The sequence below is a fragment of the Nicotiana tomentosiformis genome, chromosome 8 (assembly GCF_000390325.3).
Source record: "Nicotiana tomentosiformis chromosome 8, ASM39032v3, whole genome shotgun sequence".
In the NCBI taxonomy this organism is placed as follows: Eukaryota; Viridiplantae; Streptophyta; class Magnoliopsida; order Solanales; family Solanaceae; genus Nicotiana; species Nicotiana tomentosiformis.
In genome coordinates, this window is record NC_090819.1 from 2,935,385 (window position 1) to 2,954,719 (window position 19,335).

The 19,335-nt window shown below is 37.8% G+C and overlaps 1 protein-coding gene across 1 annotated transcript; it reads right to left on the bottom strand.

Annotated features, from left to right (window-relative positions):
- Window positions 1-8,934: 8,934 nt before the first annotated feature.
- Window positions 8,935-11,688, bottom strand: LOC104108730 (G-type lectin S-receptor-like serine/threonine-protein kinase At1g34300). The gene has a single exon (XM_033659308.2). It carries the CDS (start codon window positions 11,586-11,588, stop codon window positions 9,075-9,077), a length of 2,514 nt encoding a protein of 837 aa, XP_033515199.2. The 5' UTR covers window positions 11,589-11,688; the 3' UTR covers window positions 8,935-9,074.
- Between the last annotated feature and the right edge of the window lie 7,647 nt (window positions 11,689-19,335).

Sequence of the window (19,335 nt, forward strand, 5' to 3'; positions counted from 1 at the left end):
TCACACCAAAAATCCAAACATGTTCTACGAAGGTATTACTTGATAAGAGAAATTATTGAACGCCGAGACGTCGAGATTCAAATGGTTGATGGAAAGGAAAATGCTGCAGACCCATTCACTAAAGCACTTGGAACAAAGGAGTTTGACAAGCACAAGTGAAAATTGGGAATGAAGTACAAGAGCGATTGGCTCTAGTGCAAGTGGGATATTGTTAGGGATATAGTAGATATGCCCTAGATCCAATCTCATTGTCACGACCCAATTTCACCTATAGGTCGTGATGGCGCCCAACACTACAGCCAGGCAAGCCAACTAATAAATTAAACATATATCGATAAAATTTAAATCCAAAAAAAATAATAAGACACCAATTTCTACCAATGTGTGTGTCAAGACCTGGTGTCACAAGTGTATGAGCATCTAGTAGATTATATAAAACTCCAAATACTATCTGAAATAAAAATAGACAGAATGAAAAATACAAGGAGAGACACTGGTAGCTGCAGAACGGCTCAGAAAGGCAGCTCACCACTATGCCCCTGGATAATGTGGGTGTAAGACGATAGGTCCCCTACTAGTACTTGCCTCAGATCCTGCACAAAAAGTGCAGCAAGTGTAGTATGAGTACGTAAACAACGTGTACCCAGAAAGTATCAAGCCTAATCTCGAAGTGGTAGAGACGAGATGACCGACTTTGATACTCACTATGGGTCAATAATAATAATTAAAATAAAACTAGAATATTTAAATCAGAATGATTCACAGAATTTACAATAATCTTTTTAACCAGCAGAAATAATTAAATTCCTTCAAATGCAACAATTCTAAATATATTAATTAAATTCCTTCAATTCCAATAAAGTTTCCAATTTATCAATTAGTCTCATTTACAGGAATAACAATAATTCCTTAACAAGAAGGAATAATAATTCTTTAAATTCCAAATATTTCTAATTTATCAATTAGCTTCGCAAGCTACAATAAACTATCAAAGTATCGTGTAATTATTATTATTAAGCATAATTTCTGTCGAGGTCGTACGACCCGATCCAGAGTGTCGTGTACACTGCCGAGGGATGTGCGACACGATCCATAGATGCATCTATCCTGCCGAGGCGTTCGACCCGCTCCACAAGAAAGGAGAACATTTTCTTATGTACCTCTAGAAGGAGAGTATATTTATTATAAGATAAATTCGGGAGGAAGAATAATTTTTCTTAACAATTAATTAATTTAAACAGAAAATCAAGCATATGAGATTTCCATCCTTTAATATTTTTATCTAACAATTTACAATATATATATATATATATATATATATATATATATATATATATATAAAATAAATAATATTGATTAAACAAAGAATACAATTTACACAAATAATTCATGCTTTTAGTCCTAAACTACCCTGACTTTAACATTAATAGTAGCTACGCACGGACTCTCGTCACCTTGTGCGTACGTAGCCCCCACAATTTGCAACAATTATTACCTTAATTACCTATGGGAGAATTTTCCCCTCACAAGATTAGACAAGAGACTTACCTCGTCTTGCTCCAATTTAATCCACTAGTAGGCCTTTTCCTCGATTATCCAACTTCGATTGGTTCGAATCTAATCAAAAATAATTTGATACAATCACTAAAATTTATAGGAATCAATTCTATAAGAAAATACTACATTTTCAATAAAAATTCCGAAATTAATTAAAAATTCGTCCGTGGGGCCCATATTTCGGAATCCGGCGAAAGTTACGAAATCTGACAACCATTCAATTACGAGTCCAACCATACCAATTTCACTCAAATCCAACTCCGAATCGATACCGAAATATCAAAAATTCATTTCTATGAGATTTCTAAAAATTTCCCAAATTTCAATCTTAAAACACTGATTAAATGGTGAAAACAATGATATATTCGTGTATATTTACCAAATATGAGTTAGAATCACTTACCCCAATATCTTTTCCTTAAAAATCTATCAAAAATCGTCTCTGCTCAAGCTCCAATTTGTTAAAAATGGCTAATGGGACGAATGCTCTCTTTTATAATTCTGCCCAGGCAGCTCTCGATCATGACCTCGATCCTCGGCCTCGATCATGGTTCGATCATGGCCTCGATCATAGCTTTGATCATGGCCTCGATCTTGGCCCAGAATTTCCAGCATAAAGGAAAAATTGCAGGAGTTGTTTTAAGTCCAACTTTTGATCTGTTAACCATCCGAAACTCACCCGAGGCCCTCGGGACCTCAACCAAATATACCAACAAGTCCTAAAACATCATACGAACTTATTTGAAACCTCAAATCACATAAAGCGATGCTAAAACCACGAATTATGCTCCAATTGAAGCTTAATGAAACTTAAGTTTCCAACTTCTACAATCGATGTCGAAACCTATCAAATCAAGTCCGATTAACCTCAAATTTTGCACACAAGTCATAAATGACATAGCAGAGCTATGAAAATTTTCGGAACTGGATTCCGACTCCAGTATCAAAAAGTCAACTCCCCGGTCAAACTTCCAAACTTAAATTCATGTTTTAGCCATTCCAAGTCTAATTTCACTACGGACTTCCAAATAAAATTTCAATCACGCTCCTAAGTCCAAAATCACCATACGGAACTGTTGGAATCATCAAAATTCTATTCTGGGGTCGTTTTCACATAATTTGACATCCGATCACTATTTGAACTTAAACTGTTAATTTTTTATCAAAATTTTCTATCTCGGGCTAGGGACCTCAGAATTTGATTCCGGGTATATGCCCAAGTCCCAAATCATGATACGGACCTACCGGAACTAGAGGTGTTTAATGGGCAGGCTGGGACGGGTTGTATACAAAAAAACCAGCCCGTCCGTTTAACGTTTCGGGCTGTTAGCAGGTTGTACTTTTTCGGATTTGTTTTGGTCCGTCCGGGTTCGGGCTTAGCGGGTTGGACCGGATCGGGCTATTTTTTTTTTTAAAACTAAATTTTATTTTTCTTATTCAATGTTATTGATACTTAAGTGTTTGCAAACTTTTAAGGCTTAGAATTAAACTTTGAATTTTAAAGTTTTAAATTTGAAATTTGAATTTTAAAATTTGAAATTTGAATTTTAAAATTGAAATTTGAAAGTAAGTGGCTACAAAAAATTATTTAATAAGACCAATAGGCAATATGTAAGGATCAATCTCCGAAGGCTTTCATTTGATATTTTTATTGAATAATATATAATACTTCAAATTAAGTTGCAAGTTCTTTTTTAATTTTTTTATTTTTGAACTTGCAAATTAAAAGCTTTTAACAATTATAAAAAATAAGAAATAGTACATCAAAAACTGAACTTGAAAGAATATTTGCATCTACGGCAGAAGAAACATCAACAATGTTAGCATAATAATTATATAATGTTTCTAAATGTTTGTGTAGATCAGAAATATAAGTGTCAATATCAGGAGTTTCAGTTGGTCCAATATCCATATAAGAATATAAAGCACTGATTAATTGGCGACAAGTGGCCATTTTGATAGAAGGGTTTAAAATAGCACCAAATAGGTAAATAGGAGGAATTGGGTAGAAATATTTTTTAAATTTATCTAGCATATATTCAACAATAGAAGTATATCCTTCTTTCTTCTTCAAATTATGTAGTAAAAGAAAAATTTCAGCAATATGAACTAAACCATTTGCAATAGTAGGATAATAAGCTCCAGAAAACTCAAGTGTAGCCACATAAAAATTTTGTAAATTTTTTACAACATCTTCAATGACATCCCAAGTTCTAGAATCTAGATGTTAACAAACGGCTAGGATCGGTACAATGAGAATTAGCAACTTCAGTTATAGGCATTCTATATTTATAATAACATTTTAAGAATAAATAAGTATAATTCCACCTAGTAACTATTTCTTCACGCATGAGTCTTGATTTTAGTCCATAGTGTACACATTTTTCTTTAAATGTATTTAATCTAGCACTTCTATTATCTCCTTGATACTGGGTTGTAGCCCGTTAAAAATCCGTTAACGGGTTAGCAGGTTCCGGTGCACCGGTATGAAAAAACTGTTCGTTTGAAATCCGCTCCCCGCCCAACCCGTACCATCCCCCCAATGCTACAGTACCGGGCTGAACCGGGTTGTAAACGGGTCAGTCCGTCCTGACTAACAGGTATAACCGGAATTGTCAAAACACTGATCCGAGTCCGTTTGCTCAAAATGTTGACCAAAGTCAACTCAGTTAAGTTTTAAAGCTCTAATTCATATTTTAATCCATTTTTAATATAAAAACTTTCCGAAAAAAATTACGGACTGCGCACGCAAGTCGAGAAATGATAAATAGTGCTTTTCGAAGTCTTAGAACACATAATTAATTATTAAATTTAAAGATGACATTTTGGGTCATCACACTCATGATTGATGATTTGAACATATTTTTGTGAATATTATTTGATATAAAAATATATGGTATCTGATAATCTTTTATCATAGTTATTATTAATTATTTGATTAACTTGACAAAGTCCTTGATTAAATTTTGAGACTTGACATTATGATGGAGATCATGATAATGAGAGTGAAATTTCTTATAATTTAATCTAAATTTGTTCTTGATCGTAGGATTATTAATTTGGACATTAATAATCCCGTTAGGTCAATATTTATGTGATCGTCTTTATGGGATAAAGATTAGTTGATCACATTAACTAAATCACATAGATAAATGATGCATAAAGAGATATGATCATTGAATCGACTCATTGGATAATTCCTAATGGTTAGAATTACCATAAACTGTCAATAGGATATTCTCTTGAAGAATATGATGTAAGAGTTTCCTTTGACCTGAGATTGTCATAGAAATTGATAAGTTATTTATTGTGCTTTGATACTAGACACTTATGTCCCCGGGGCGATAGTTGAAAGGATATTGAGTATGATTAAATACTTGTAGAATTAGTGATTGATCAAGATGGAATCTGTCGACTCTTGGTAATGAGTTTAAGCTCCATGTTGTCATGAATTATAAACGATCAAATTAAGGCCTTGGCCAGGGCAATTGAATGAACTGTCAATAGGATATTCTCTTGAAGAATATGATGTAAGAGTTTCTTTTGACCTGAGATCGTCACCGTAATTGACAAGTTATTTATTGTGCTTTGATACTAGACACCTATGGCTCCCATGGAGATCGTTGAAAGGATATTTGGTATGAATAAATACTTGTAGAATTAGTGATTGATCAAGATGGAATCTGTCGACTCTTGGTAATGAGTTTAAGCTCCATGTTGTCATGAATTATAAACGATCAAATTAAGGCCTTGGCTAGGGCAATTGAATGATAGAAGAAAAGAGTTTCTTAGGTCATTCAATGGTTGATTATATTTGACATGAGCACATAGTTGGTCGCCTATTAGGATTTGGCAGTTAAACCATATCCTAGGGTGACCCAGAGCTATAAGGTCATAAGGAAATACTACATTATTCTTCTATCGGTTCTTGAGAGCAAATTGTATACTTCATGCTATCCGGATGTTAAGGAGTGTTGCTAGATGTCACCCTTGATTAGTATATTGATATGATCAATTTACTACTGGCTTAGTATTGAACCTATGGGGTCGCACATTAACGAGTGTTCTGATCTTTGCTAAAGGATTAATTATTTTATTGTTTGATAATTAAATTAAAGAATTTGATTAGTCAAATAAATTAAATTATTAGTTCAAATAAAATATTATTATGTTCTTTGGTAGCACAGATGATATAATTAATATTGTGAACAAACTGAAGTTTTCTGTTTCGAATAGAAAATTATATATATATAAGGTATGTATATAATATATTATTAAAAACTTATTTGGAAATCCAATTTAGAATTGGACGGACAACAAAGTCCAAAAATGGACGTAAGATTAGTTCAAACCCATTAAGAATGGGATTGATATTTTTTAATATAAAATATTAGTTAATTCTCATAATCCAATCCAATTTGGAATTGAATTGGACGTCCATAAAGGACAAGCTTACGACGGCGCACGTATCCCATCGGAATGGTATATACGTTTCTCCAATGGAAAATTTCATAAGTTTATTTTGTTATAAACTTTTACCTAGAGTAAATCATTAGCTCAATCAAATAGGAAAATAATTTATAGGTGATGCTATATAAAGGGTGATGAAGAAAATTTGCCACATTAAGTCTTGAGAAGAAATACAATACATAGAATTACAAAAAAAGTGTTTCTTGATCTTTTACCATTGAGTTGAGATATTTTAAATTTCAGCACTAGTTTTTATTCTATTTGTTCGCGTGTTTCATTGATCAAAAGTTGATAGTAAGGATCGGTCTCCGTATAGAGCATAAAGTCTTCTCACTATTGATTATCGAAGAATTTTTGAAACGGGACTCTCTTCACCAGGTACGTCTCAGATCCGATCTTTAACATGTACATAAATTTTAAACACGAAAAGATCTTCGTATGATTGTTATTATCATCCGCTGCATGTTACGAACATCTATACACAATAATACACTTTTATCATTACATGTCTTGTTATTTTATTTGCTTATTATATTAAAAAAAAAGTATGGTTTCTTTTGTCCTACGGCCATATCAAATTACGTCTGCGCGCGGATGTATATGCAGCCATTTAATTTCTTGTTTCCCTGTGTTTTGCCTAGAATATATACTGAAGATTCAGAAATAAACTATAGTTGTATAATCAGAAATAGTTGTAAGTAAATATAGATTGGTAATTTACAAATTACGGAATAAGTTGTTCTAACCGGATAAGCGCATAGTATAGAAAAAATTTTGCCGCACCTAAGGAATAGTCGTAGCTGTCTACTGCCATGAACCTTCACGAAGAGATCCTAAGAATTAGTAACTCATACGTTTTTCTAAGCTAGCGTTTAGGCCATAAATTTTTAAATTTATTCTGAAAAATCTTATTTGGGTGATGTTTGGTTTGAAAATGAAAATGTGTTTGGACATCTGTTTTGGATGAAGTTTTGTTTGGAAAAATATGAAACATGACTTATACCCACAAGTTCTAAAAACTATCACAAATAACAAATAATACCATTATCAATAATATTCATTATATTATCGCAAACCATATTCCTGAACATAAATAAATTTGATACAAAATTATCATTTTTATAATGAACTACATGATACACTATCAGATGACCGAGAAGACGAAACAATATCGTTACAAAATAATAAATAGTGGGCTCTTTTATAAAATACAAAAATTTGGGGCAATTTTTAAAAACTATAATAGTGATTTTTTGGCCCAAAACCAGCTATTGAGCTGATTTTGGGATTTGAAATTTGGCCAAAATGTAGGTAAAATCTATGGCCAAACATGTGTTTTCAAATAAAATCCAAATTTATTTTGGCAAAATCTATGGCCAAACGGGTCATAAATCCATTCGGAAATTAAAACCTTCTCAAATGGACAAGGCGGGCGGAATATGAGTTCTCTTCTCTTACGGCTTGTTTGGATGGTTGTTACCTATTGTATTATATCGTATTGTTACTTTAAATATAATATTTATTTTGATTGTTACTTAAATTTTATTGTATCATATCGTTAAATCTGTCATTACATAACGACGAAAAGTGTCACTTTGTAAAACGATTGATTTGGTGTGATCGCATCGTTACCTTATTTATTTTTTTCTCATCTTGCCTTCCTTATTATTAAATAATCTTATTTTATCCTTTACTCTACCTTTTTATATAATAATTTTGCCTTGCACTTTACTTTTTATTTGTAATATTCCAAGTTTATTTTTCATATTATTGGTGCATGATATCATGGAATGCGACAAACAATAATAAATATTATATACATCAACAATACGGTATAATTCTATACATTACAATACAATACATAACAAACCTTCCCCCCCCCCCCCCCCAAAAAAAAAAAAATCTCTACTGATTTATTTGACATAAACTAAATAAAGTTGTTCACTTTAGAATTTTTAGCCATGTAAACGCAGTAGTCATGTAATGGCAATACCAAAATTTTCAAATACTTATATTTTTTTTGGCTTCAAATCTTCTCTTTATTTTTTGTTGTTCATTTCAAACCTATTATGTATTTTCTTTGATTGATTGATTATTTTCTGTCATTTTTTAGTTTAAATAAATGTTTTAAAAAATTCGGACTAAAGCGTAGTTTTTGTTTTAAAAAAACAAATTCCATTTTACTCCAAAGAGGTCATTTTTAGTCCGGTAAAGTATATTTGGTATGGATGCTTCAAATTAAGATGTTTGCCATTTTCACCATCGAAATTTATTTTACCAAAAAGTAATTACATCCAGACGTAGCTTACAAGCCCCAAGGTGTGATTGACCTAACTAGTTTTAGTGTACGTGCGTTGCACATGTAATTTAACTTATTTGTCAAGTGTAACAAATTTTATAGCTGAAAATTAGAAGACTAACTTAAATTGCTATTTTGTCTAGTGGTGAATTAAGGTGACTAATTTACTATTCTACAAGCAAATGATATTACCTCACATGTAATTACTCTAGTATATTTTCTTTATACAACCAAAAAGGAAGTCTAAAAGTCTGGTGCAAAGAAGCTAAACTAATCCAATTTTGCCTTAAATTGTTGGTGCAAAGAAGCTAAACTAATCTAATTTTGCCTTAAACTGCTGGTGCAAAGAAGCTAAAACAACCTACTTTGTCACTCCCTCTCAGGTCCCTTCCTAAAGAATCAAAGGAGGTTGATGTTGGCATCAAAAGGTACCATCCCCAATTTTGCTTGCTCATTTCTCATAAAGAAACTATATATCTAGCTTTCTTATCAAACACATCAAAGACATGGACGTAGTCACCAAATTCTGGTGAATAATAGGATATGGGAAGTAAGTGAATGCTATTTTCCAGTATAAACGAGTCGCAACCTCTCTATATAGATGCAAATATTTATATATATATATATATATATGCAAAACCTATCTATTATACAATATGAATTGCAAGATACCAATCACACTATGACCTTTGAGATACTAATATTCCCATCAGTTCTTGTAGGGAATGGGAAGTGTATGATTTTTGACTCACTTAGTTTCGGAGTGTAAAAGTGATGATGATGGCTTATCAACATTCTTTGCAGAAGCCGAAGACTGGAAACCTGCAGTTTGGAATGATGATGATGAAGAGGGAGCTGGGGCTGAGGCTGCAAAGGTTGAAAAAGCGCTTGTGCTACTGGCGTTTAAGCTAGTTCCAGTAAAGGACCCTTCAGTAGCCCTAGGTGCAGGTGGCCGATCAATCTCAGTAACGCCTTCTAACATCTGAACCACCTTGCCCATTGTTGGTCTTTGAGATGGTTGCTCTTGGATGCACCAAAAGCTCACCTGAATTGCTCTCATAACTTGTTCCATGTCCATCTCTTGTTTGGAGAGCTTTTTGTCCAAAATGGCCTCTGTATTACCCCTTTCAAATTCTTCAAATGCCCACGAAGAGTACTTTTTCCGGCTAGTCTCTTCTGAGACTTCGAAATTTCTTTTTCCACTCACTATTTCCAGTAACACCATACCATAACTGTACACATCGGATTTGGATGTTATAGGAAGATTAGCCAGCCACTCAGGAGCTAAGTATCCTCTAGTACCCCTCACATGACTTGTCAAGGTTCTATGCCTGTGGTCCTTTGGGTTAACGAGCTTCGCAAGGCCAAAATCTGATACTTTGGCAGTGTAATTCTCCTCCAACAATATGTTCTCAGGCTTTATATCACAGTGAACTATACAATCTCGACATTCCTCATGAAGGTATGTGATACCTCTTGCTGTCCCCAAAGCAATATTATACCGGTGCTCCCAGTTCAAAAGCTTTCCTGACGAATGATCTTCCGCAAAGAGGAACTTATCAAGAGAACCATTTTTCATGAACTCGTACACCAGTAGCCTGTGGCGTCCTTCAGAACAAAACCCAATTAATCTCACCAAATTCAAATGGTGTGTGCTACTTATAGTTGCAACCTCCATTCTGAATTGCTTCTCGCCTTGCTCTATTCCTTCCAGTTGCTTCACTGCAGCAACAGTCTTATTAGCCAGAACTGCCCGATAAACAGTCCCAAATCCTCCTGCACCAAGCTTCTCCTTAAACCCCTTTGTTGTCCGCTGAAGCTCCTTGTATGTGAACTGCACAGGAGCACCAGAGGCATATTCAAGAAGGGCATATTGAGACGACAGTGATGCAAATTTAGAACTGTTCCTAAAGCACCACCACCACAAACCACCCTCCAACAACATCAAACCCAAGAGACTAGCCACAACCACAAGCGCAACAACCCAGCCAGGAACCCTCCCTCCATTTTTCTTTTGAACAGTCTCTGAAACCGCAGAAGGATTAGGCAATGCAGGCCCACATATCTTAACAAATGAAGTGCTCGGGAGGGTTGGCGCCTGATAACCACTAACGAAGTTGGGCTGTTTAAAATAACACATCCCTGTACCATCTGCTAAAGAAGTAGAAGCTACACAAGCACCATTAACAAGACAGTTAAACCTACACGCAGAAATACCAGCAGAAAAAATCTGCTCAGACAATTCCGGAGGATAAGTCAAGAACTTAGCATTATCCAACTGCAACATAGTCGAATTGGAAGGACAATTACTAAGATCAACTTTCCTCTTACACCCTTTACGACTATCATTCGGATCATTAAAGTCGAAATTCATTGAAGGACATCCACAAGAAGGACCAGTTTCATTATAACTACAAACCCCAAAATTCCCACAATATCCAAAGACCTGACACTGATCAGTCAAAGCAGCCCATCTCACATTTTGAGTCCCACTCCCTTGAGTTGAACTATAAATCCTAAGATTCCCATCACTATCCAACTTCAAGAACCTCAAAATATTCCCTTCATCAGCATAATCACTACTATAAACAACATTTAAAGGACTTGAAAGGCTAGGATCAAAAAGTGAAAGAATCCCAATAGGCTGCATTCTCAAACTAGGAGAAGTCAAGTTCACATTAGCAGAAGAATTCAACCCAGAATTATAATATACTATAGAGTCATTCCAGAAAAGCGACAAGTTCCCATTATTCCTAAGCCTAAAAGAATACAACCCAGATGTCAAAACATGATCTTTAGTGAAATTCTGAGAAGGTACAATAGTATCAGTTGGGTTATCAAAAGTAGACCAAATGTTTAAAAAGGTACCATTTTTAAGCACAAGATTACCATTTTCGTCCAAAGAAGCCGAGGAAACACCAAGATTTGCAGTTCTTGAGCTCCACACAGCAGTACCTGAAGGTCCATTTGTGAGCACAAGGTCACCGTTGGACAAGAACCGGAGTGCGGCGGAGGAATCAACTGCACCGCCGTTGACGGTAGAGCCGCCGGCTGTCCAAATGGGTATGCTGTTGTAAGAAATGGAAGCAAAATAGGTGTTTTGGTTTGTGCGGTCCAGTTGTAAGAAGGAAAGAGTGAAGGTGTTGTTTGGAGAGGACCATTTCGAGTTTGGGTCTGAAGCTAAAAGGGTTGCACCAGGAAGAATATCTGCAGCTTCTACGGTGATGATAATAATAGTGAAAATAAAGAATAGTGCTTTCATTTTTCAATAAGATGGGTTGAGAAGAAAGAGGATTTTGGTGTGGTTTTATGAGTTTCGTCCCATTGTTTGCGGGGCTTGGGGGAAGGGGTAAAAGGGGGAGGGACATGACACGAAGAAGACAAGGGAAGGTTGGAAAGAAGAGGAGACGACTTTGACTTGTGGGTTTTACATTTCTTAATGGCCAAATATACAGGCGCACCTTAAACCGGTTCCAGTTCTCATTTTTACATCTTAACTTATCCCTTTTATTATCGAACACTTTAACTCTATTTTGATCTGCACCGTTTAAATACAATGCATGACTGGTCAAAAGAGTATTATGTTCACACATAGTAAGCACATATATATTATTAATATTTATTTAGGTGAATATTGCAAAGGTAAAAATCGTTAAACCAAATTCAAAACACCCGATTTTCCCATTATTTCTCTCAAAAAAGCCTTAATTCCTCTTTCGTCTTCTTCCCCTTTCAAAGTCGCCATTTTTTCCTTCAACTGAAGCATAGGTGCCTCAACTTGAATCTTTATCTGATTTCTTCCTCATCTTTCTCGTTTATCAGTTCTATGTCACAAAAATCAACAACTTCATGCAATGGAATGGATATTTGTCACTGTGGATTGAATGCGCCACTGACTATATCATGGTTACCTGCAAACCCAGGTCGTCGATTTTATGGTTGTAAATTGGTAAGTCGATCGTATTGCTTAGACTCTTGAATTTCTTAAAAAAGAAATATGTTTTTAATTTTTTTGGCCACATTTCTTTGTTAATTTTGTAGGGTCGAGGTGGATGCAAATACTTCAGATGGCATGATGATGAAATGTCCGACCAAGCTAAGAGGGTTATAAAGGGTCTGTTGAAGAGAGTCGAAAGAACTGAAAAAATAGTTGCGCGGTTGAAATGGTTATTTGTTATTGTGGTGGTGTTGTTGTTTTTATGTATTTGGCTTTGCTGATGCTGGTGGTTTGAAGAACAATGTAGTATTTTTATGATATGCTGGTGATAATGGTGTTGTAGTTGTTGCTATTAGTTCAAGAACAATGTAGTATGTTGGAAGTGGGTACTAGAAATTTGGCCTTTAGTCAATGTACACTATCTTGCTATGAATGAAATGGCAATAACCAATTTTTGATGCAAATTGGAGTTCATCTGCACTTCCATATTGTGTTTTGAATGAAGTACAAATTCATATTCATGAACTGAAACCATAATTGCCCAAACATATTCATGAATTGAAAACATAACTGCCCAAACATTCAATTGCATAATGTGATGAACTAGCATTACATCTGTGATGACCCGATAGGTCATCTTATATTTTAGAATCAAATTCTGTGTTTCGAGGTCTCAAAAACCTCATTTTAGCCTTTTTTGATTTGCATGCGCAATCTGGGTATTCTTCCGGAAGGCTTATATGTTAAAAATTGATAAAAATAAAAAATTTTACCTTAAAAATTAATTTGAAATGACTTCGGTCAATATTTTGAGTAAACGGACTCGGATCCGTATTTTGACGGTCGCGGTGGAATCGTATCAAAATATGGGACCTGGGCGTATGTCGGAAATCGAATTCAGAGGTCCCTAACTCGAGTTATGAATTTTTGTTGAAAATTGAAAATTTGGAAGTTTAATGATTTTTAGAATTGACTGATATTTGATCTTGTTGATACCGGGTCCGTATTTTAGTTTTGGAGCCCGGTACAGGTCCACTATAATATTTATGACCTGTCTGTCGAATTTGGTGAGAAACGAAGTTGATTTGACGTGATTCGGACGTTCGGTTGTGAAAATAGAAGTTTTAAAGTTTTCTTGAAAATTCCATTTGATTTGGTGTCTGATTCGTAGTTCTAGGCATCATTTTGGTGTTTTGATCGCGCGAGAGAGTTCGTATGATGTTCTAGGACTTGTGTGCATGTTTGGTTTGGAGCCCCGAGGGCTCGGCTGAGTTTCAGATAGGCTACGGGATGATTTGAATTTAGAAATTCTATTTTTTCTGCAGTTTTAGGTGCCTTCTGGTTTACTTCTTCGAGTTCGCGAAGACACTCTCGCGAACGCGATATGTGAACTGGGATGGGTGGGTTTTTCTCCTACGCGAACGCAATACTACTGTCGCGAACGCAGAGCATTAGGGGGGATTATTTTACGTGAACGCGAATTGTCACACGCAAACGCGTAACAATAGGCAGGTTGGGAAGGGAAATCGGGGGTGACTCTATGCGAACGCGAGTCCTATCTCGCGAAAGCGAAGGTGAGGCGGGCTATACCTTCGCGAACACGTTGAGTCTTCCGCAATCACGGAAGCCATTAAGGCGCATCTCTTCACGAATGCTACCGTATTCACGCGAACGCGATGAACACTGTCGCCCAGTTATTCAAAACAGAACCTAAAACGGGATTTTGCCATTCTTTCAAAAATTTCAAAACTAAAAGACCTAGAGGCGATTTTCCTAAAATATTTTCTTCCCCAATTTGTTGGTAAGTGATTCTAACCTACTTTCTTTCAATTACCCATTACATTTCATGAGTTTTCAACCAAAAAATCTAGGATTTTCATGGTGAAAATTGGGATTTTGGGTAGAATTAGTTTTTTTTAATAATTGGAATTTAGACCTCGAATTGAGGTCGTATTTCGAAACAAATTATATAATCGGGCTCGGGGTGAATGGGTAAATGGATTTTGGTCCGAACCTCGGATTTTGACCAAGCAGGCCCGGGGTCGATTTTTGACTTTTTGGGAGAAAGTTTGGGGAATATAAATTTATGCATTGTAATTAATTTCTTTAGCAATATTTGATATTATTGAGTCATTTGTGGATAGATACGAGTGGATTGGAGGTGGATTCTAGAGGAAAAGCGATAATTAAGTATTGAGTGGCCTTTGGAGCGGGGTAAGTGTTGTGTCTAACCTTCACTTGAGGGAATAAGACTTGTTTGTCTATTTGCTACATGTTTAAATGTTGGGGAACAACGTATATGTGAGGTGACGAGTACTTATGCGTTGTAGTCGGGTTAAAATATGCGGGCGGGGCTTGGTTTCTTGCAATTATAGCTTTCTTTGTTCATGTTATCCATGTTTAGACTAGTATTGTTAAATTTATCGTTCTTATCATGTTTACGGATCTTCTGGTGATAATTGAGTATTGATTCCAAAGTTGAGGTTGATATTGTGGAACCAAATGTTGGAGTAAGGCTTGTACTTGTTATTCTATCTCCCTGTTGTTATTTGTTTATTGCATTATGGTAAGGGAGAGTGTTAATGCAAGAAGGGTGATTCTGTGCCATATTGTGAGTGGTAATGCACGAAGGGTGATGTCGTGTCATATTATGAGTGTTACTGCACGAAGGGTGATGTCGTGCCATATTGTGAGTATTAATGCACGACGGGTGATGCTGTGCCATGTTATGAGAGTTAATGCACGAAGAGTGATGCCATGTCGTTCCTATTAATCTTATGGGGAGGTTGAGAGTAAAAGCACGAAGGGTGATGCCGTGTATTTTTCCTTTACTGTATTTACTTGTTCTTATCGATTCATAGTACATTGACTGTTCAAATTACCATTCTGCTATAGTTCTCTATCTCGTATTCCCCTCAGCATATTTTCCCTCCCAATAGTACATGTTTAGATGCTATTATTGTTTTTCTTGTACATATACTATTATCTGCATAGGTTTATTATGTGGGTGTCTTGTCATAGCTTCATCACTACTTCGTCGAGGAGGTTAGGCTCGACATTTATCAGTATATGGGGTCGGTTGTACTGATATTATGCAGATTTTGGTACCGGTCCTAGTTGATCGTAAGGCTTAGCATCTTGGATTTGCTGTCAGGAGACCCAAGGTAGATCTGCTGGCATCCGCAGACCCTGGAGTCTCTTCCTAGTTTTATCATTTACTGTTTCCTTACTTCAAAACATTGTATTGTTTTCCTTTTCAGACTGTTTGTAGTAAATCATAGTAGCTCGTGACTTGTGACTCCAGATCCGGGTGTTAGTAATTAATGAAGTTTTTATTATTTATTATTCTGCATTCGTTGTATTCCATTTTAGCTTATTTGCTGTTATTTACTAAATTGAATAAGGATTGGCTTAATAATTCTCTAATGTCGGCTTGCCTAGCAAGTGGAATGTTAGGCGTCATCACAGTCCCGACGGTGGGAATTCTGGTTCGTGACAAGTTGGTATTATAGCACTAGGTTGCCTAGGTCTCACAATTCACGAGCAGGCTTAGTAGAGTCTGGAGGATCGGTACAGAGACGTCTGTGCTTATATTCTAGAGGCTATGAAGTTTAGGAACAAATTTTACTTCTATTCTTCTCTGTCGTGCGATTTTTGTTCTCTCAATGCTAATTGAACTCTTCTACTCTTATTCTCTCGCAGATGGCGAGGACACGTACCGCATCTTCCACTGATCAGTAGCCAGAGCCTCCAGTGGCAGCTCCTACGAGGGCCAGAGGTCGAGGCAGGGGAAGAGCTCAGCCCGGAGCTCGAGCAACAACACCAGCACTAGCGGTGAAGCCTCAGGTAGAGTTTGATGAGGAGGTTCCAGCCTAGACTGTTCCTGTCGGACCAGCTCAGGTCCCAGAGGTGTTTATTGCCACCCTAGTGCTTCAGGATACTTTGGTCCGTTTGATGGGCTTTATGGAGAGTGTGGACCAGACTGGTGCATTCCCCATGGCACTAGCCGTCTCTCAGGCTGGAGGAGGAGCACAGACTCCTGCTACTCACACTCCGGAGCAGATGGCTCCCCAGTATCAGACTCCAGCCGCTCATCCAGTCAGAGTAGTTCAGTCGGTTGTTGCGGCACAGACCGGTGATGGGTCAGTTATGTCTTTTGAGGCTTTATGGAGATTGGACAGGTTTATCAAGCTCTTTCCAGTTCACTTCAGTGATGCTTCTTTAGAGGATCCCCAGGAGTATCTTGACAGTTGTCACAAGGTGCTACGGAACATGGGTATAGTGGAGACAAATGGGGTCAATTTTACTGCATTTCAGATGATTGGTTCCGCCAAGAAATGGAGGAGAGATTATTTGTTGACCAGAACAGCGGGGTCACCTGCTCTTACTTGGGACCAGTTCTCTCAGCTCTTTCTAGAGAAGTTTCTCCCTATCACACTGAGAGAGGAGCACCGTCGTCAGTTTGAGCGTCTTCAGTAAGGTGGTATGATTGTTACCCAGTATGAGACCCGTTTTGTGGATTTGGCCCATCATGCTATTCTTCTGCTTCCTACCGAGAGGGAGGGGGTGCGGAGGTTTATTGACGGACTTCCTCAGCCCATCAGATTGCAGATGGCTAAGGGGACTGGGAGTGAGATTTCTTTTCAAGCGGCCGCCAATGTCGCCAGGCGAGTCGAGATGGTTCTTACTCAAGGAGGTAAGGGGTCTGACAAGAGACCACGTTATTCCAGGGGTTTCAGCGGTGCCTCATCTGAAGGCAGGGGTACTTTTGGTGGAGGCCATCCTCCCAGGCCGTTTCATTCAGCACTCCAGGCATCCCACGGTGCCTCAGGTGGTCGTGGACCTCATATTCCTTATTCCTACCATCTAGACTATAATGCACCACCAACTCCTATTAGTGAACCTACGCTCCAGAGTTTTTAGGGTGGTTACTCAGGTCGACATGGTCAGTTTCAGGGTCAGCAGTCACAGCAGTCGAGGTCCTGTTATACTTGTGGTGATCCGAGGCACATTGCTAGATTTTTCCCTAGGGCATCAGGCATCTCACAACATCTTCTCATGCCATGGTTCCGACACGAGTTGATGCACTACCTGCTTAGGCAGCCGGAGGCAGGGGTCAGGCAGCCAGAGGTAGAGGCCAGACTATTAGAGGTAGAGGTCAGGCCATTATAGGTGGAGGCCAGCCAGCTAGAGGTCGTCCCAGGGACGTAGTTCAGGGTGATGGAGCCCAGCCTCGGTGTTATGCTTTTCCAGACAGGCCTGAGGCTGAGTCATTTGACGTTGTTATCACAAGTACTGTTTCAGTTTGCAGTAGAGATGCTTCATTTCTATTTGATCCGGGTTCTACTTATTCCTACGTGTCATCCTATTTTGCTTCATAGTTGGTTGTGCCTCGTGATTCTTTGAGTGCTCCTGTGTATGTGTCCACACCTGTGGGAGATGCTATTGTTGTAGATCGTATTTATAGTTCATGTGTGGTCACCATTGGGGGTCTTGAGACTCATGTAGATCTTCTACTTCTTGATATGGTCGATTTTGATGTCATTTTGGGTATGAATTGGCTGTCACCTTATCACGCTATATTGGATTGTCACGCCAAGATGGTGACCTTAACCTTACCGGGGTTGCCTCGATTAGAGTGGAGAGGGACTCCTGGCCATTCTACTAGCAGGGTTATCTCTTATATGAAGGCTCAACATATAATCGATAAGGGGTGTCTAGCTTATTTGGCTTATGTACGTGATTCTAGTACGGAGGTTTCTTCCATGGATTCAGTACCCGTTGTTCGTGAATTTCCAGAGGTGCTTCCTACAGACCTGCCGGGGATGCCACCCGACAGGGATATTGATTTCTGTATTGATTTGGCTCCGGGCACTCAGCCCATCTCTATTCTGCCATACCGTATGGCCCCGCCAGAGTTGAAAGAATTGAAGGAACAGTTGCAAGATTTTCTTAATACGGGCTTCATTAGAACTAGTGTCTCACCCTGGGGTGCACCTGTGTTGTTTGTGAAGAAGAAGGATGGATCGATGAGGATGTGCATAGATTATCGGCAGTTGAACAAAGTCACCATAAAGAACAAGTATCCATTGCTGAGGATTGACGATTTATTTGATCAGCTTCAGGGTGCCAAGGTGTTTTTGAAGATTGATTTGAGATATGGCTACGATCAGTTGAGGATTAGGGCATCTGATGTCCTTAAGACAGCTTTTCGGACTCGTTACGGGCATTATGAGTTTATGGTAATGTCCTTTGGGTTGACAAATGCCCCAGCAGCATTCATGGATCTGATGAACCGAGTGTTCAATCCTTATTTGGACTCCTTTGTGATCGTGTTTATTGATGATATCTTGATCTACTCCCGCAGTCGAGAGGAGCATGAGCAGCATCTCAGATTATACTTCAGACCCTGAGAGCCAGCAAGTTGTATGCTAAATTTTCAAAGTGCGAGTTTTGGTTGGATTCAGTCACTTTCTTGGGGCATGTTGTATCGGCATAGGCATTCAGGAAGATCCTAAGAAGATTAAGGCAATTCAGAACTGGCCTAGACCCACTTCAGCTACGGAAATCAGGAGTGTCTTGGGTTTGGCGGGCTAATACCGTCGATTTGTAGAGGAGTTTTCATCTATAGCAGCCCCATTGACCAGGTTGACCTAGAAGGGTGCCCCGTTCAGATGGTCAAACGAGTGTGAGGTGAGCTTTCAGAAGCTCAAGACTGCTTTGACTACAGCGCCGGTGTTGGTGTTGCCACAGGTTCGGGATCTTATACGGTATATTGTGATGCATCCCGTGTTGGGCTCGGTACGGTATTTATGTAGGAGGGAAGGGTGATTGCATATGCGTCGCGACAGTTGAAGGTTTATGGGAAGAATTACCTTGTCCATGACTTAGAGTTGGCAGCCATTGTTCATGCGCTGAAGATTTGGAGGCACTATCTTTATGGTGTGTCATGTGAGGTTTTCACGGATCATCGGAGCCTTCAGTATTTGTTCAAGAAAAAGGATCTCAATTTGAGGCAGAGAAGGTGGTTGGAGCTATTGAAAGACTATGATATCACTATTTTGTACCATCC

What these genes read in the sequence shown, in the direction of transcription:
- LOC104108730 (XM_033659308.2), bottom strand. Translation starts at nt 11,588, where the DNA reads ATGAAAGCACTATTCTTTATTTTCACTATTATTATCATCACCGTAGAA.